This window comes from Urtica dioica, chromosome 5, assembly GCF_054948205.1.
Source record: "Urtica dioica subsp. dioica isolate 48M chromosome 5, U.dioica_male_clone48M_v1_H2, whole genome shotgun sequence".
NCBI classification, from domain to species: domain Eukaryota; kingdom Viridiplantae; phylum Streptophyta; class Magnoliopsida; order Rosales; family Urticaceae; genus Urtica; species Urtica dioica.
Genome location: NC_142760.1, coordinates 30307729 through 30328001, shown reverse-complemented (window position 1 = coordinate 30328001; position 20273 = coordinate 30307729). Strand labels below are relative to the sequence as shown.

Below are 20273 nucleotides of genomic sequence, written 5' to 3'. Positions count from 1 at the left end.
ATTTTTTTTATGTCGTAGTTGAGACAAGTTTGTTGAAGTATTTCAAGCGCAAGGCTGAAGACTCTTCTATGCCAAATGTCAGAGGGAATAAATCTAGTAAAGTGGATTTTAATCCGGCCGAATTACAAACTGATCCTGGATTGCGTACTCTGATTTTTGAGTGTCATCCTAATATACGTGATCAAGTTCGTCGAGCATACACTCAAATAGGCCCTTGTCAGCCTTGAGACCATTCGTTTTCTTTATTGAATTTTGGGAAACAGTGAAGACGGTTCAATGTGGCTTGGTTTGATGAATACTATAATTGGATAGAATATAGTAAAGATAAAAATGCTATATTTTGTCTTTGTTGCTACTTATTCAAGCCAAATGTTGGAGGCCAAGCGGGTGGTGATGCATTTGTTGGAAAAGGGTTTCAAAATTTCAAAAAAAAAAAAAGGAAAAAAATTCAAGAACACGTTGGAGGTCCATCAAGTTCTCACAATCAAGCATGGATGAAGTATGAAGTCTTGAAGAATGAAAAGCAACATCTTGAAGGAATGTTTGCTAGGCAAACTGAAAATATTCACAATGAATATCGACGGAGATTGGAAGCTTCGGTTGATTGTGTTCGATTTCTGTTAAGACAAGAGTTCCATTTCGTGGTGATGATGAATATGAGAATTCAAACAATCGAGGTCATTCTATTGAGCTTCTACAATTTCTTGCTAACCATGATTCCGACATCAAATCTATTGTATTGGATAAGACTCCTGATAATCTAAAACTAACATTGCCTGATATCCAAAGAGATATTATTAGTTCTGCAGTGGCTCAAACAATAAAGGTCATTATGGAAGATCTTGGTAGTTCATTGTTCTCAATTTCAGTTGACGAGTCGCATGATATTTCAATGAAAGAGCAGATGGAAGTTGTATTGCGCTATGTGAATAAGGAAGGCGAAGTCATTGAACGTTTTTTCGGGACTGATCACGTCGCTAGTACTACCGCTTTGTCACTGAAGGCCACAATTGACAAGTTATTTAGTAGATATGGATTGAGTGTGTCGAGATTACGAGGACAAGGCTGTGATGGAGCAGTAATATGCAAGGAGAATTTAAAGGTCTAAAGGCACTAATTTTGAAAGAAAATCAAAGTGCTTTTTATGTTCATTGTTTTGCTCATCAACTACAACTCGCGCTTGTTGCTCTTGCAAAGAAACATGTTGAGGAGACTTCATTCTTCATTTCGGTCACGAGCATAGTAAATATTGTTGGGTCTTCATCAAAACGTTGCGATATTATTCGGGAAAAACAAAGATCAATAATTAATGAAGCAATCAAGAATGGCGAGATCCCAAATGGTCGAGGTCTTAATCAATAAACTTGTCTCAAGTGCCCCGGTGATACTCGGTGGGGATCACATTACGGTACATTAGTTAACTTGATCATCATGTTGTCATCTATAATCGAGGTTCTTGAAATTATGGCAAATGATGGTACAAGCTCGAAACAAAGATTAGAAGCGGATAACTTATTAGATGTGATGTTGACATTTAAATTTGTGTTCAACTTGTATCTGATGAGAAGTTTGCTCGGGGCTACAAACGAGTTGTCAAAATCTCTCCAAAGGAAAGATCAAGATATTGTCAACGTCATGAGCTTGGTGAAAATATGCAAGCAACGACTACAAAAAATGAGGGACAATGGATGAGATTAATAATTCGATCAAGTTTCCATTTTTTTTGTTTAAAACACAACATATGTGTCCCAAAAATGAAGGAATCATTCATAGCTCGAGGCCGATTGCGACGCAAAGCTCAAAAATCCATAAATTTACATCACTTTCAAGTGGAGTTATTCTACGCGATCATTGATATGCAACTCCTAGAATTGAATGACCGCTTTAATGAGGTAAACACTGAGTTGGTTCTTTGTCTAGCATGCTTGAGTCCAAGGGATTCATTTTCGGCTTGTAATCATAGAAAGCTCATCCAATATGCCAAATTATTTCCATGTGATTTCTCTACTTCGGAGCTTATGAGACTTGAGGATCAACTTGAGACTTACTGTTTAGATGTAAGTTCCAATGTTGAGTTCATATGATTAAAATGCATTGGTGAACTTACTCGGAAAATGATTCGGACGGGAAAAAATAGTGTATATCCTCTGGTTTACCGACTTTTGACATTAGCCTTAATTTTACCCGTGGCTACTACCGAAGTTGAAAGAACATTTTCTGCGATGCATTTTGTGAAGAACAGGCTACGCAACAGACTTGGAGACGAGGTGTTAAATGATGTTTTAATTGTATACATTGAAAAAAAAAATATTCGATAGTCTTGACAATGAAGTTATTATGCAATACTTCCAAAGGATGAAAACTCGTAGAGGAAAACTGTAATATATATTTTTGATTTATGAAATATATTTTGGAATATTATATTATTAGCCCCTTCTTGTCGAAATCTCTGGCTCCGTCCCTGATCGACAATGTAGATGAAAATGAAAAGAGATAAAAAAAAAATCACTCACTTCATGTAAAAAGTCACATGGTCGCGTAGCTCAAGCTGTGAGCACATTCACTCACCACAGTTTAAGGTCAAAGGTTCGAGTCACATATAAGACAATGTCCCAATTAAAAATGTAAAAGACCTCATCTCTTATAAATTGCTTCTTTGGAGTTATGAATAATTTTCAATATTATAAGAAAACTAGTAGTAGCATGTTCCATGTTGACCTAAGAATTCACCTCAAAGCGTCTCGAATTTTTTAAAATAAGAACTCGATTTTAATTTGATATTGTTCGAGTCATTTGATAATGAAGAAGAAGAGTAAATATTAAATGAATAATTGCATGTGCAACTAAATATATCAAAATATGTAGATGCAAAAAAGTGAATGTTTTTGAAAATAAACTTGGAGTGGACCTCTAAGCTCAATACAATGAGAATAATAAGAAGAATGACGCATAAATGATAATAATAGCAATTGCTCCATTTATGCATATTTATGCATCTAGGTTTCTTCTCCGAGCTCTATATATTATGGAGGACACAATACGGTTGAATTAGTCTTCTCGAGCCATCTCATAATATGTGCTTACCCATGATCTAAAAAGAATGAGGCGGTTAAAGTAATGGTGTTTGATTTGTCTTCATCTTTCAAGAATCGAGTAGCCCATGAGGCTTGCGCTTGCCCTTCGAGCTAAGCACAAAGCTAAGCTCGGATGGCCGAGCTCAATCATTCAATGGCTCAACCTATAAAGAGGCCTTACTCATTCGCCACGAGCAGACTAGGCCGATCAAGCCTAGTTCGATGAGCTTGGGTCATAACCTGAAGTACTCGAGGCCCAAAATTATTTTATTTAAAATGGATGTCTAATGCTAACACTTCAAGAATAATGGACTTCTTTCACCAACACACACCATATGAATGATTTTAAATAATTCTAGGGCGAGTTAGGTATCTAGCTCAAACAGCCCCTATTTTAAAATTATAGCCCAACTATTAACATAATTAGGAAAGTAGCCAATTTGTTATAATAACATTCCAATAATACCCTTAAGAGTTGTTATTATTAACTATAAGAGTAAATAATATTAACGGTAACAAGAAAAATAGAAAGTCTCATTACTCATAACAAGAACAACAGTAAATCTTATTAACTAGTAACAAGAAAAACAATAAATCTTATTAACTTTCATTTCCACTATCTCCGGCGCCGAAATCCGAGTTTTCATCAAAGTTTCAAATGGCGAAATCTCAACCCTACCTTCAAACTGTCGGCTCTGTGCAGCCGTATGGCTCGCTGATGTTCGAGACCGTTTCCGGAGGAGGATCGTCACGGTTAATCGAATTAACCTTCACAATAAATCTGATTAACTATCACAGTTAATGTGCAAAACTGAATGCAACCTTCGAATGGCCAAATCGGCGCAATCGCAAGACTCGCCGATGTTCGAAATCGTTTTTGGAAGAAGTTCGTCAAAGTTAATCAGATTAACTCTGACAGACAGTTAATCAGATTAACTGTCGAACAAAAAACCTTAGAATCTGAAATCGCCGCCAAATTCGAACCAAATCTCGAAAGAGTCGAAGACAAGCTAATGATGCAGAGCGACCTGGATTCCCTCACCGGTCGATTGGAGTCGAGTGTCGGCCTCCGAACACTCCCTCGCGACTACATAGCTGCACCGTTGGCCGTTGCAGTACACCGGCGGCGGAGGGCTTCCGATCGTCGGGGTTGGTCTTCACCGTCATAGTCCCAGACTTTGGCGGAGATCTCTAGGAAGTCGCGAGAGGCTTCGAGGAGGAGGAACACGACGAACCACTCGTCGACGAGGTTGTCGCCGAATCGGAGCTTGCCGCGCGAAGGTGAAGGACTGCGGCGGCGGCGGGGGGAGAGAGAACGGCTCGTGCTGCCATATGTAGTCGGAGGTTAAAAGGGCTAGGGTTTGAAGGATTCGAATGTGGAGAGTCGGGATTGAGATAGAGGAAGGGTCTAGATCTTCTTCAATGGCTGGGAAGGGTGAAAATGGTATTTTAGGTACAACATTTTTTTGGCTAATTTCTGAATAAAATACAAACTTTGGCTATTATTTTAAAAGACCCTTCATTCATTGGCTACTTGTTTACAAATCTCATAATTCTATTTGTTATTAATTATATTATAAATCAATATCCAACAAACTATCAAATATCTATTGCAAAATAGTTAGACATACAATATACAATTACGTATTTATTTAGTTTATAAATAAAATAGAAAAAATCTTCCAGAAATTATTTTTTATGAGAAGTATTCATATTATTTTTACATATAAAAAATTTAAGTAAGTTAAGAAAGAGAAAATTAATTTTTTTTCTTCTATAACAAATTACGGTTAAAAAATAATTAGAGAAAAATATATTTTAGACACATAGTTTTAATTTATAAATAAAATATAAAAAAATTTAAAAACTATTTTACTGTTAATTTTATTATATTATATTCACAAAAAGTAAATTGAGGAAAAAAAAGAAACTTGAGAAAGATAATTTGGTTTTTTAACCTACTTTATTCCACCACAAATTTCCACTTACAAGGAGTAGAGAAAATAAACCTCTCACGTTTACTATATATGTTATCAATTTTTTGCAATATTCTTATTCTTTTTAATATATCTCTTTTCAATAAAATAATAACGAAATATATTAAATTAATTTTTCCCCACACATAAATAGAAAATAAAGCTCTTTGGGCCTAAAGCCATCGGGTTGAAACTCAAAGCAACAAAATGGGCCGATAAATACCCAAACCCACAGCGTATATATCAGATCTCATTTTTTGTCCGGGGTTTATCTTCACTGCGCCTAATCGTCCTCGCCGTAGTTCGAAATCTCCCGACTCTCTTTCAACCTACAATCATGGGGTACGAACTTTCATCTGATTCAAATTTTCCTAAACCTTTGTTTAGTTTTGTAGCTCGATCAGTAACAGTTGAAATCTCTGTATTCGCTACGAGTTGATATTAAATTTTCAAACAACTTTCCAGCTAGAGAGTTCTAGTGCTACAGAATGATCTCGCTTGGTTTGTATAATTAGTTTTTGACTGTATCTAGGGTTTCTACATCCCACATAAGATATTCACTCTTCTCTACATGTTGAAAATCTTTGTAATTCGGTCCAAAGTTGTAGATTCCACTTTTTAATTTTCTGTGTTGAATTAACGCGGATTACTTTAAGATTGCAGTTAATTTTCCAATGGTTTGTAGAAAATTTGCTCTGTTTCATGGCTGTTTGGTTCATTTTTGTTAATGTAATTACATTCCACAGAACACGCGTACTGGTCTAGATGTTGAATCTGTGAAAGTTTATAGTTGAAAGAAACTATTTTGTTCATAGATATTGTTTTATATATATATATAATGAGATGTGAATGCTGGGTTCTTGTAGGAAGACGCATGGTATGGGAGCTGGGCGGAAGCTGAAGTCCCACCGCAGAAGGCAAAGATGGGCTGACAAGTCTTACAAAAAGTCTCATCTCGGAAACGAGTGGAAGAAGCCGTTCGCCGGCTCTTCCCACGCCAAGGGCATCGTTCTCGAGAAGATGTGAGTTTCACTTTTTTTTTTGTGATTCCGAAACCCATTTTGTTTTACTGTTAGATATACGATTGATGATGATGATAACGATGGTTTGGTGATGATATGCAGTGGAATTGAGGCCAAGCAGCCTAACTCTGCCATCAGAAAGTGTGCTAGGGTTCAGCTGATCAAGAACGGAAAGAAGATCGCTGCTTTCGTCCCCAATGATGGTTGCTTAAACTACATTGAGGAGAACGTAAGACCCCAAATCTCTCATTGTTTTGATCCTTCGTATACGACCAAATTCAGCTTTAGCCCAAAAGTTGCTGCAGAGATTGCAATTTTTTAGCATGCTTAATCTCGGAACATTGGAGTGTAATAACTCTATAATTTGGATGTTAGTGATTGGTCATGTTTTTTCGATTATCTCTTTGATCAAACACCTGTTTATAACTAGCTATCAAGTTTAGAAAATCTAAGAATGACCCAAAAATCAAAGTACACATTTCACCGTAGCGAAGGCTGATTGATTGGTTTTTGGTGTATTTCAGGATGAGGTGTTGATTGCTGGATTTGGGCGAAAGGGACACGCCGTGGGAGATATTCCCGGAGTGAGGTTCAAGGTCGTGAAGGTCTCTGGAGTCTCTCTCTTGGCTCTCTTCAAGGAGAAGAAGGAGAAGCCTAGGTCTTAGATTCAGTGGTTTTATTAGTTGTCCATGAGTTTTTGAAACGAAAATCTTTAATCTCTGGTTTTTTTGCTATTTTTGTTGAACTCAGAATTACCCTTTTTGACTCTATTTATTGTAAGAGTACCCCTCGCCGATATTCAAATCTTGTTTCTCTCTCTTGGTTATGATTTTACAACGGTTAAAGTTGCTCATCCCTTTAGGTATAGATCATGATAAATCACTTTTTGTTAGGAGATAATCGCGTGAAGACGAGATTTTGGATTAGATGTGAAGATTTGAAGGTAAAAAATTACTAACGAAGTTTCGAATAACCATGAGGCGGTTATGCGAAGAATATTAACTTGTTTGGAAAATACACTAATTTGAAAATACCAAAAAAAAAAAAAAAAACTCGCAAATGATTCATCTCCTTTCATCGACCACAACTATATAAATTGTCCTCGTTTATGATATATTTGTTCAAGTTAATGTGCACATTTCTTAACTAACTAACTTGTGAAAACATTTGTTTGAGAGAATATCCCATGGAATGGGGTTCTCTGTTGGGTGTATAAGATAAGAGTGGGTGGTTGGTTCTTTTTGGGGTTTTAGAAACCTACGAATATGAGCTAGATGCTATTAAGAAACTAGCAATTTTTGCTGTGTGTATTCTCTCTGAAAAATATATAATTTTAGGCATAGAATTGTGAGTTTTCATCATACACGTTGCTCTGGAAAAAGGTTTTACGGTCTGCGCTACAATAAGTGAAACCTTTTTACTAGTTTTAAATTGTCTCATGAAAGTTTTATGATATGTTAATAAATAGTATGTGATGTTTATTCTCGTATTCGTACATGTAATTCACAACATCGTCAACTTTTTTAGAATATATAGGGGCAATTAATAAAAGAGAAAGCATTAATCGAGGAAATTTTGTTGTTAAATAACATAAACGTCGCTAGCCACATATTGGAGACTATGATTTCATCGGTTGAGTATACTTCTCTGTCTGTCCAATAGACAAGAAAAGCCTCGAAGAAGAAAATAGGAACTACATTGTGGAAGAAAATAAATGGGGGATATTCTTTAGAACGACCGAATCAAATTTGAAGTTTTTATTACAATAACTAATAAATAATTATAATTCAATAAAAAGTTACCCTTTTTCAGTAAAAAAAAAAAATCAATCGAAATAGATTTAAGAAGTTATTTTGCTAATATGAAATGAATGTTTTAGGCTGCGATATAAATAATCTCTCTCTCTCTCTCTCTCTCTCTCTCTCTCTATATATATATATATATATATATATATATATATATATATATATATATATATACTAGCTTGTACCACGTGCTAACGCACGTGTTTAACTAAGTATTAATTTATATGTATTGAGTTCTGATTTCAAGTTTAAAAGATATTTAATTCATTTTGAAAAATTCATAGACGAAAACGCATATCTGTCTGATAACCGATTACTGCCCGGACGGAGAGCTGTTCTTGCTTCTTGACCGACAACCAACAAAAGTCCTCAAGGAAGATGCTGTGAGGTAATAGAGATAATAATCCCTAATTAAATTAAAATGTTTTGATTGATTTATTATTCATTTATGAAATCTATCACAATTTGTGGATGATGTTATTGTAGATTTTATGCTTATGAGGTACTTGTTGCACTGGAGTACCTTCACTGCCAAGGTATGTCAATCACGCACTGTGCAAAAAGCAACAATTGAGAAGCTCTCATAATTTTATTTTTTTGTTTCGTCTCAGTTCGTCAGCTCGTCTCACCATCATCACGTCAGCTCGTCTCATCATCAGTTCGTCAACTCATCTCACCATCAGTTCGTCAGCTCATCTCACCATCAGTGCGTCAGCTCGTCTCACCATCATCACGTCAGCTCGTCTCACCATCAGTTCGTCAGCTCGTCTCACCATCATCACGTCAGCTCGTCTTATCATCAGTTCGTCAGCTCATCTCACCCTCAGTTCGTCAGCTCGTCTCACCATCATCACGTCAGCTCGTCTCATCATCAGTTCGTCAACTCATCTCACCATCAGTTCGTCAGCTCATCTCACCATCAGTTCGTCAGCTCGTCTCACCATCATCACGTCAGCTCGTCTCTTCGAACGGAGCTCTGTTAGCCAATTCCTTGACCGTAACAGGGCATGAATCTGTGGTCCAAAAGTGCGTAAACGCCTTCTCTGATGGTCCTGAACAAAAGCACAAACGAAACGTCACAGAGCTACACACGAAGCCACATACTTAGACCTGGCATAATCATTAAAGAAATCTAGAACTGCTAAAACACAATTGGATACTAAAAGCATTAACCATTTGTTAAATCAATCTGTGGGAATTTATTTTAAGTTAAAGCAACAATAGACAAAAGCAATTGAATGACCACTAACAATCCTCACAAAATCAGACTTACAAGCTTCAATTTAAATTCAATCAATAATATACAACGAAATCAATCGAAACAAGCACGATTTCGGAATCCCCAAATCAGATGCCAATTTCAAACCTTAGAAATAACAATTAAAAAAACCCTAATTTACAAACCTAAAACTCTGGAGGCCGACGACGAAGAGAGCGGAATCGGGCGACCGAGATTCTTCGGAAGCGTCGTTGCCAGCGAGGAAAGAGCAGAGGTCGGCGCAGCGGAGGAGGAAGAGTCCTGTCAAGTCGCGCAGAAGAGTCGGAGCTCGTCGGCACTCGCGCTGTGCTCACGTCGGAAGCGCGTATCGGGTGAGCGCGGGGACAGAGAGACAACAGGCGAGAGATAGAGATGGCGGCGCCTGGTCACTGGTCGCGCGATCGGCAGAGGCGCGCGCGCAGTCGGGGTTGGCGCTCGCGCGGGAGAGAGGAAGAGAGGACGAAGAAGAGGGAGCGGGTGAGAGAGAGGAAGACGGGGAAAGGGTGGTGGCGTTGTTCAGGAGAGAGGGGGCGAGAATCAGTGAGAGAAGAAGGAAGAGAAAGAGAGCGGTGAGGTGAGGTGAGGAAGAATGGAGAAGAAGAAATTGAGGAAGCAATTGAGAACGTGGTAAGGATAAAACTTATATACGTGTAAAATTATAATTGGTTTATGTTATGAACAATAAATGAACAGTAAACCATCATTTTGATTTTTAAGTATAAAGTAGATATATATATATATATATATATATATAGGGTGAATTAGCCTACTAATCCAACCAACCCATCTTTGTTAAGAGAATAGCCCGAATTTGAATTAATTAAGAGAATAGCCCAAATGAAATTTCATTCCAAAATTACCCTCATAACCCAAAACACTAAAAGGATCAAGAACGTCACGGCGGCGACGAGGACGACGAACACGACGACGTTGATGAGCGAGCCTTTGAGCTTCTCGGCAACGATGTTGGAGGGGTTTTCGGAGTAGACGAGGTTCGCGGCGGTGCGTATCGGGGTCTCCGACGATGGATTGGCGGCGGAGTAAACGAGGACGATGGTACTGTTGAATAAGCGTGCGTTCGAGGGATTTGTGGTGTTGGACACATTCGCGTTCTTCTTCTCGCTCTTTGCAGTTTCGATCAACTTATACATACCTCTGCTCGTTCGTGTTTTTGATTCGTTCTACAATTTCTTTTTGTTTGTTGATTCGGTGTATTTTTCCTTTGTTTGTTGATTCAGTTCTAATTCGCGAATCAGTTAATTATTTAACTGACTGAATTGAGTTAGATTAATTAATTAACTGATTGGTTGAATTAAGAATTAGCTTAGGTTCTGATTTTATTTTTGTGAATAAAGTTAATTTACTACTGTCTGAATTAGGAATTAGGTTAATTAATTGAAAGGAATTGACTAAGTTATGATTTTTTGTAATTTTTTTTGTGAATTTCCAATCCAAACATTCAGTTAATTAATTAACCTAACTCAATTCAGTCTATTAATTAATTAACTGATTCGCGAAGGGTATAACTGTCTGCTAAGAAAAAATAGGCTATTTCCTTAATTAAATGAAACTTGGACTATTCCCCTAATAAGAAGTGTAAAATAGGCTTGTGACAACAAATTTCACATATCTATATCTATATATATATATATATATATATATATATATATATATATATATAATATAATAAGCAAGAATGCTTATTTACTATTCATAGACTATTCCTTTTTATTTTTAACCAATATTAAGTCGACACGTCATTAAGATAAAGATTCCTAACCAATCTTTTTGGTGCGCTAAGCATTAAAGAAATAAATTTCTTCTATCCACAATAGACCCTCGAGCAAGCCTGAAATGAGAAGTGGTAAATCAAAATTATATGATTTAAGACTTGAAAAAACGAAACATTAAAGTATATGCAGCCTCTTCTCGCTGTGTGCCTTTCAAAATAAAGTTTTAACGCACAATTGACTATTTTTTTAGGGTTATTGGCGGAAAACATCCCTAAACTTATCCTCTGGATGCAGTTTGGTCCTCAATCTTTTTTTTTCGTCGGGTAAAATCCCTAACGTTACATAAGTGTTTCGCCGTTACTCCTTTTAAGAGTTACATTTAACGGTTTGCCACGTGTCAAAATCGTGTGCAACAAAATTAAAAGAATCAAATGTAATATGTATTTTATACATTTAAATATGGGAATTCTTATTCGATGGAATTCGATTGAAGGAAAAAAAAAGCCCCAAAATGAAACCTAGTAGAGGACCAAACTGCATCTAGAGGATAAGATGACAATATCATTTATTTGCTTAGTTGTTGAATGGGTAAGGGACGCAAATAAGATGAGATCAAAGTCGTAAGAAATCTCAATGCGCAATAAAAAAAAATTAAAGACACTCTCATCACAGAGCTCCTCCCAAAGTGCCCTCGCTGCGACTCCTCCGCATGGTCGAGAACTCTTGTCTGAGGTTCAAGATTCTGCTGCCGAATTCAGGGTGCTGATTCCGGTTCGAAGCGGCCGGCTTGTTTCCCGGTGGAGGCAATCAGTCGTGGCCGTGCCTGCCCTTGGAGAGCTTGGATGAGGCAGGGCCGTGAGTGGGTTTCCTGAGTCCGCGGTCGAACTGATGCGAGCTCATTCCGAGGCGGACCGACCTGTCCGCAGAGTCTTTGAGAGCGCCGGCCTTGGTGGGCTGTCTGTTGAAGTAAGAGAGGTGTGGAAGGAGCCCCTGAAGATGCTTCTTGAGGTGATCTTCTCCAACGTTCTTCTGCGCCGGATTGCCTTTTTGGGAAAACTAGGTTTCATTTTGGGGCTTTTTTTTTCTTCAATCGAATTCCATCGAATAAGAATTCCCATATTTAAATGTATAAAATACATATTACATTTTATTCTTTTAATTTTGTTGCATACGATTTTGACACGTGGCAAACCGTTAAATGTAACTCTCAAAAGGAGTAACGGCGAAACACTTATGTAACGTTAAGTATTTTACCCGAAGAAAAAAAAGATCGAGGACCAAACTGCATCCAGAGGAAGAGCCAGAACCCATTTTTTTAAAGTAACGCACAATTGACTATAAAGATTCCATCTCTCATTCTTCTCTGCTTTTTAATTATTTTCTAAATTAATTGTAATTCATTTAATAATATAATATAAAAGCACATCGACGTGCGACCATGGTGGGAGAGGAAGAGCCAGAAAAGCCATCTCAGGTTCCCAAACCTTCAACGGAGACGGCAATGGCGATCTCAGCTCCTTCTCCGTCTGGACCTTCTTGGTTCACTTCCAAAAGGTTTCGCTTAGTCGATTTAATTTTTTTTCAGGCTTGTTATATTTTGTGTGATTAAAATGTTGAACTACGTGGATCGAGGCACGATCGCAAGCAACGGTGTGAATGGCAGCCTCGGAACTTGCTCATCAAACGACACTTGCTCTTCCGGTACTGAAATTCAGTAAGAATTAATTCATTTACCGGATTCTATGTCTTTGTTAGCATTTTATAATCCATTGAGACTGTCTCGATTTTCCAAGAGTTGCGGTGGAAGATATATATTTTGTAAAAATGTTTGTTTTATGGTTTTTAGTGGAGAGTTTAACCTACACAATTTCAAAGGTGGAATTCTTTTATCTGCTTTTATGGTCGGACTTCTCATCGCTTCTCCGATATTCACCGGACTAGCGAAAAGGTAATGTATTTCTTGGTAGCCATTTATTATAAGTTGGGCCGATAAACTATAGGGAAAACCCTATCAAGAATATAGTTCATTTCAATATTTTCTTACAATCTAAATCCTTTTAGGCTTATCGGAGTTGGACTATCGGTTTGGACTCTCGTTTGATTGGTTGCAGTGCCTCGTTTAATTTTTGCTCATCGTGATTTGTCGCATGTAAGGAATTTGCCTCATTATTTGGAAATTTTTTCCTTCATTAGATATTCTTTTCACTAAATTCAAATTCGATGATAACGCCCCAACTTCACAGGTTTATTTTTATTAATTTATTACTGTTTTTGTTACTTTTTCTTGTCTTGATTTATTTTACACTTTGCACATCAGTAGTTTTAATTATTTATATAATTTACTCCAGAAAACACCGTGGCTTTCGATTTTCTACATGTGTATTCCGATGGGCTATGCACTTGGCTATGTTTACGATGGATTGGTAAGTCTCTATATGTACTCAAACTGCTTCCGAATCCGATAATTTCTTTTTCCAAAAATATATATGTATATTAATACTATCGACGCCTCTGTAAATATAGGTTGGAGATTATACAAGTTGGCGTGTGGCATTCTTAGGGGAGGCCGTTTTGATGCTTCCGTTTGCCATTCTAGGTTTTGTTATGAAGCCTCTTCAAATGAAAGGTGATTTTTTTTGTTACATTTTTTTTTCTGGTTTTTCATTGACTTGCAATCTAAAGAAGACTGCTTGAATCAATTTTTAAATAATTTATTGACATGGTTGTTCTTGTTCTTTAGATGTCGCGGGAAAAGAAAGACGATTCCATGGATTGAAGCGCGAGTTGGACTTTGATCAATTCGTCTCGTTGAAAGCTCTCAACGATGCCAATAACGGGTTTCACGTGAACGAGACTTGTGTTTTAGGTGCAGAGGTGTTTGTTTGCAAAGAGAGAGCCAAAGATTGAGGTGAGTGTCTGAGGATGATAAACTATCCGGTCAAGTACAAAAAAAGTTTTTCATGTCGAAAAGTACCAGTCCAAGTTAACCCTTAAATCTACTTGCTCGGACAATTTCTTCTCCGGAGATCAGATTTGGTAAGAAAAAAAAAAGCTGAAAACTTTATCATTAATCGATTATAGGATTAAACATAGTGTTATGTGGTTTCTTCAGGGCGATAAGATTCTGGCTATATGGAAAAGGACCAGAAGCGCGTAGATGTATTTCAGTTTATTTGACTCTAGTTGACCTTGCAAACCTATCTCCGGGTGGTAAAATATACGTGGAATACACATTACGCGTCATTAATCAAGTTCATTCAGGCCATGTAGCTCGTAAAGGTAAAAACTAACTTACAAATTTGAATACATGATCCTTGGCCATTCTAACTTAAACGTTGCTATTTTTCGGTTCTTGGAGCTAGCAATTGGTTTAGCACTAAAGGCGAGGAACATGGTTGGGCTTCCTTTATGGAATATGGCACGTTTTTATACTTCGGTTTCTTACAGGAGGACTCTTGTATCATTGAGGCAGAGGTAACTATCCGTGGAATCAACGGCGATCTGTAGCAAGCTTTCCATGTTCGTCGATTGGAACTGTTGTATGTTATGTAACACTTTTCATACAGAAGTTTATTATGTGAATCACTCTTGTTGATACTCTTGTGTTGGGTGTTTTTTATATGGAAAAACTAGTGTCCTCTCGGATGTTGGAAACATCTTGTAGAATGTTCTCTGTTTGTTTTACACGTCAGACCTGTGATGTGGTTTTTGCTGATAGTCTTTTTTGTCTTTTTCGCTTTCTCGTGTTTTTTATTGTCCAATGAGAGATCTACATGTGCATTGGGAAACTCTAGCCTAGGACACCATGCCTGATTTTTTCTTATAAAAGGATCGCTTTCTTTTTTGGGTAAGGTTACATTCTGGTATCCTTGTGCAATCGCGATTGTCGATACTCGGTTTTTCAGAATGTGTCTGTGTGACTTTGTTTGATTGATTGTCATTACTAGAGCTGGTCACTGAGTTGTTGTATGGTTGATTCAGGTTATTCCAAATACATATTATCTTAAATGTTGTTGAAACACTGGGAGAGTGTGAGTGAAAAGTGATGAGAGCTCAAACTTAGGGGGAGCCTAAGTTAGAAATTACTAGGGTAGTTTGAAGTTGAGCAGATCTGGAAGGTGATCATCCATGGCCGTCCGAAGTTGTACTTACTCTACCGTCTAGTGAAGTTTCTCTTTCCTGTGGGAGTATCAACTCCCCAAAAGTAGGCACAATTGATCGAACTAGGTTACCATCTCTTGTGTTCATTTATTTTAAGTTTATATTTTTGTGCCACTTTGCTAAACTGATAAGGTGTTTCTTAATGTACTAAAACATCTGTAAATACATCTCCTAAACAGTAGATCTACTTTTTCAATTGGTATCTGAGCGAGTCACCTTGCGCCTCAAAGATGTCACTCTTGGTATTTTTTTACTATTTTTGTGAGTATGGACGTTTTCAAGAAGGTGGTTAAGTTAGTCGAGCCCCTCTTCTCGATGGTGTGAACTATGCTTATTGGAAAACTCGGATGAGCGTCTTCGTCAAGTCTATTGACCACAAGACTTGGAAGGCTGTTGTGAATGGTTGGAGTCCCCCGACCAATCTTCTTGAAGATGAGGTCACTTTAGTGTTTAAGACTGAAATAGAGTGGACTATAGCTAAAGATGAAGCTATTCTTGCTAACTCGAAGGCTCTTAATTCCATCTATAATGGAGTCGATAAGAACGTCTTTAGACTCATCAACACCTATGTGAGTGCCAAAGAAGCTTGAGAGATTCTAGAAACCTCCTATGAAGGGACAGACAAAGTGACGAATTTACGTCTCCAACTGTAACTACTAAGTTTGGAAATCTTAAGATGATGGAAGAAGAAACTATTAGTGAATTCTATGTTCGAGTGAAAGATCTTTTGAATGAATCCTACTATCTTGGTGAACCTATATCTGATGTCAAGCTCGTGAAGAAGATCCTATGCTCACTTCCTCAGAGATTCAAGATCAAAGTTACCACCATTAATGAGGTTCATGATACCTCAAAGATGAAGGTTGATGAATTGATTGGATCTCTTCTTACTTATGAGATATCTCTTGAAGATAAACTAGAGAAGAAATCTAAAGGGATAGCGTTCAAAGCTACCAACTCAGATCCTCTCACTCAAAAGTCTGATGGTCCCAACGAGTCATGTGAATAATCTATAGCCATGATGGCCAAGAATTTTGGCAGTCTTGAAGAGGTATGAGAAACGTCTCAACAATAGCATTAGTCCCTCTTCTGGTCCATTCAACAGTGGAGATGACATTCATGAAGACATCGGAAGAATTTTAACTCCACTCTTACTGACAAGGACATTGATTCTGACAATGGTGAAGATGAGAATGGAGTGAATAACTTTGTCTCCTTTACCTCTAAGATTTATGAATCTCCTGATCTTGTATCTGAGAATAAGGTGTTGTCTAATGTCTCTTAAGTCAGTTCCTCAGTGTCTCTCTATTGGTTCCCCCTTATGAAAAAATTAAGAACTGAGTGATGAAGTACTTCCTGGGGCTTACAAGACTCTTTTAGTTAAATGGGAAGACAAGTTGTATTTTTTAAGCAGAAGAAGAAAATTGAAGAGATATAAGCTATTGAGCTCAATTTGCTGAAGACTACTGCTGAGTTAAAGAAGGACTCTCTTGACTCCCTAAAAGAAAGGGTTGAGTCCCTGCTTACCAAAAAGACAAACCTCTTAGAGGTGAATTATGAGTTGAAGAAACAAATTGCAAAGCTATCAAGTGATCTCTCAACCATGACAAAGTCTGTCCAAATGCTCAACTAAGGAACATCCAACTCGAATGACATTCTGAAGATGAGATAGCCCTCTTTAAGTCACAGAGGTCTTGGATATCAGTCATCCTCAAACTCTTCTAAAAATAGTGTTTGTGTCTCCTTCCAAAACCAGTGACCTGATGTCTCCAGCTCTTAGGAAAACATCAGGTAAAAGGTATCTCTCATGTCTACTCTAAAAGGAACTGGAGATGTCACTATTGCGGGAGATTGGGTCATATACGTCCATTATGCTACTCCTACTATGGCATGCATTTGAAGAGAAAGCCACAAGATGCAGGATGGAGAAACAAAATCTCGTTTGTTCAAAGCAGGTTTCCCCAAAAGAAGATTGATCTGAAGAAGAAGACCATCAATAACCCTCTCATGGTGGTTAATAGGGAGTGGAGAATCAAGTCAAACTACAGAGCTATGGTGGTTTACACCTCTCTAAGAGCCACAACTAGACAGGATTTGTACTTGGATAGTGGTTGCTCGAGCCATATGACACGTTAGAGTCCTACCTGAACAATGTGAAGTCATGTACAAAAGGACATGTCACGTTTGGCGGTGGAACAACAGTTACCGTTGTTGGAAATGGGAAATTGAATGTCTCTAGTTTGCTTGTTCTTGACAACATTCTTTTGGTAGAAGGTCCTAAATCTAATCTAATTAGCATCAGACAACTATGTGATCAAGACATGATTGTGACTTTCACTAAAAAAAGATTGCTCGGTGATCTGTAAAGATGATTTCGTCTTCATGAACAGGCCAAGGTCTCCTGATAATTTCAATCTATGGAATGCTCCCTCTATCATTCCTTCTAATGCTTGTCTAGTAAGTAGAGAAGATATCACAGACTTATGGCGCATGAGGCTTGGTCACCTAAATCTGAGAGGTTTGGCTAAGATCGTCTCTAAGGAGGCAGTCTGTGGGCTTCCTGCTCTGAAGATAAAAGAAGGAAAGATATGTGGAGAATGTCAAGTTGGAAAACATAGCAGAGCTTCTCACAAGAATGTAGATCACCTCACTACCAGCAGAGTCATTGAGCTCTTTCATATGGACATAATGGGTCCTATGTAGGTAGAGAGCTTAGGAAGAAAGAATCCTCCATAAGAAGGATAATGTGCATAAGGAGTGATCATGGTAGAGAATTTGAAAACGACATGTTCACAGAGTTCTACAACTCAGAAGGAATTGCTCACGAGTTTTCTTCTCCTATAACTCCTCGGCAGAATGTATTGTGGAGAGAAAGAACATGAATATTCAAGAAATGGCGCGCGTCCTGCTTCATGCCAAGAAGATCTCCTACAGGCTCTGGACTGAGGCTGTAAATACTGCCTGCTATATCCATAATAGGGTCTCCATTCGCCCTGGATTATCTTCCACAAAATAGGAAATTTGGAGGGGGAGGAAGCCTAGTGTCAAATATTTTCATGTTTTTGGAAGCACCTGTTATATCCTGGCGGATCGTGATCCAAGAAAGAAATAGGATGCTAAGAGCGATGAATGTATTTTTCTAGGACACTCTATCAACAGTCGTGCTTCTAGAGTCTTCAACAAGCGCACCAATGTAGTTATGGAGTTCATAAATGTGATCATTGAGGATGAAGAAAGGGATATGTTAACTAGAGATGAAGATGATGAAGTTACTTCTAGTTCCCTGACAAATGGTGCCCCACAAGGTGTCTCTAACATCAGCAACAAAATTGATGCAAATTTTGACTTTAGTGAAGAAGAAAATGAGGAGGTTGTTCCTGTTAAGAAGCTCTCTAGTAGGGTCAAGAAAAACCACCCTTCGGACTTTGTTATTGGAGATATAAATGAAAGTGTTACCACTCACATAAAAGATCCGGTAAACTACTTGAAGATGATCGGAATTGTGTGCTTTATGTCCAAGATCGAACCAAAGAATGTCACTAAGGTTCTTAGTGATGAGTTCTGGATGACTGCTATGCAAGAGGAGTTGGTTCAGTTTGAGATGAATGAGGTGCAGAAGCTTGTCCCTAGGCCCGAGTAAGTAAATGTAATTGGGACAAAGTGGATCTATAAGAACAAGTCAGATGAACTTGGTCAGGTCACTCGCAACAAGGCCAAACTTGTGGCTCAAGGCTACACTCAAGTCGAGGGAGTTGACTATGAAGAGACCTTTACTCATGTGGCAAGACTCGAAGCCATTTGCTTGCTGATAGGGATCTCTTGTTTGTTGAAGTTCAAACTATTTCAGATGGATATCAAAAGCACATTCTTGAATGGCTTCATCAATGAGGAAGTGTATGTGGAGCAACCTAAAGGGTTTGTTGATCTTAAATTCCCTAATCGTGTTTACAAGCTTAACAAAGCCCTATATGGGTTGAAACAAGCTACTCGTGCCTGGTATGAACGTCTTGCTAATTATCTCACTCAGAACGGCTACACTCGAGGAGTGTCTGGCAAAACTGTATTCATCAAGAAATCATGAGATAGTTTGATGATTGTTCAGATCTATATGGATGATATAGTATTTGGAGGGATGTCTCAAGTGATGGTAGATAAATTTGTTCAACATATGCAGTCTGAGTTTAAGATGAGCATGGTAGGAGAACTCTTCTTCTTTTGGGATTCCAAATCAAACAGATGAAGGATGGCAGCTTTCTCTCTCAGAGTAAGTATGCTAAGAATATAGTGAAGAAATTTGATCTGGAAAATGGAAAATCCAAGGAAACCCCTGCTGCTACTCATGTGAAAATATCAGAAGATGAAGATGAAGAAGCAGTTTTGGATGTATTTTATGAATTGAGGAATTCTGCTTGATGATGTGTTGAGGCTGTAATGATTTTTTTTTGTGAATTCTGGATATTTAGATTGGGTTGTGTTTCGGCCGAGGGATTTGGTTATTTGGCCGAGGGATTTGGTCGCCATTTTTTTTTATTTTTGGTGACTTTTTAGGTGCGACTTTAGGTGCGGAAAGTCACACCTAAATATCGCACCCGAAAGTCAAGACTTTTGGGTGCGACTTTTCCCACCCAAGACTTTTAGGTGCGGACTTTCGGGTGCGGAAAAGTCGCACCTAAAGATATCTTTGGGTGCGAAAATTGACTTTTGGGTGCGAAATAAGTCGCACCCAAAGATCTTTTTTGTACTAGTGGGATTCCAGCCTATACATGAGTATGATAAGTAGTCTTCTCTATTTCACAACAAGCATGCCTGATATTGCCTTCTCAATAGGTGTTTATGTCAGGTATCAAGCTAATCCCAAAACTAGTAATTTGAGCTACGTCTAGAGAATCATCAAGTACATTCATGGTACTGCGGATTATGGAATTCTCTATTCTCAGGACACAAGCTCCTCGCTAGTACTGTACCGTGATGCTGACTGGGCTGGTAACATTGATGGCAGAAGAGGTACTTCTAGGGGAAGTTTCTTTCTTGGCAATAATTTGATCTCCTGGTTAGTAAGAAACAGAACTGTGTGTCCTTATCTACTGCAGAATCTTAGTATATTGTTGCAGGAAGTTCTTGTTCCCAACAAGTGTATATGAAATCGATGCTGAAGAAGTATGGTATTCTTCAAGATGTCATGACACTATACTATTATAACATGAGTGCCATCAGTTTCGCTAAGGACCCAGTTAAACATAGCAA

At 38.0% G+C, this 20273-nt stretch overlaps 1 protein-coding gene and 1 pseudogene across 1 annotated transcript; both read left to right on the top strand.

Annotated features, from left to right (window-relative positions):
- The first annotated feature begins 904 nt into the window (after positions 1 to 904).
- Positions 905 to 2382, top strand: LOC149397828 (uncharacterized; annotated as a pseudogene).
- Positions 2383 to 5233: 2851 nt separating this feature from the next.
- LOC149397827 (small ribosomal subunit protein uS12) lies at positions 5234 to 6889 on the top strand. Its single transcript, XM_089616107.1, has 4 exons — positions 5234 to 5392; positions 5917 to 6072; positions 6175 to 6301; positions 6597 to 6889. Exons 1-4 carry the CDS (start codon positions 5388 to 5390, stop codon positions 6735 to 6737), a joined length of 429 nt encoding a protein of 142 aa, XP_089472233.1. The 5' UTR covers positions 5234 to 5387; the 3' UTR covers positions 6738 to 6889.
- Positions 6890 to 20273: the final 13384 nt, after the last annotated feature.

Excerpts from the sequence above, each read along its gene's own strand:
- LOC149397827 (XM_089616107.1), top strand. Across the intron at positions 6,073-6,174 it reads GGCATCGTTCTCGAGAAGAT|TGGAATTGAGGCCAAGCAGC; the intron begins GTGAGTTTCACT and ends GATGATATGCAG. Across the intron at positions 6,302-6,596 it reads TAAACTACATTGAGGAGAAC|GATGAGGTGTTGATTGCTGG; the intron begins GTAAGACCCCAA and ends GGTGTATTTCAG.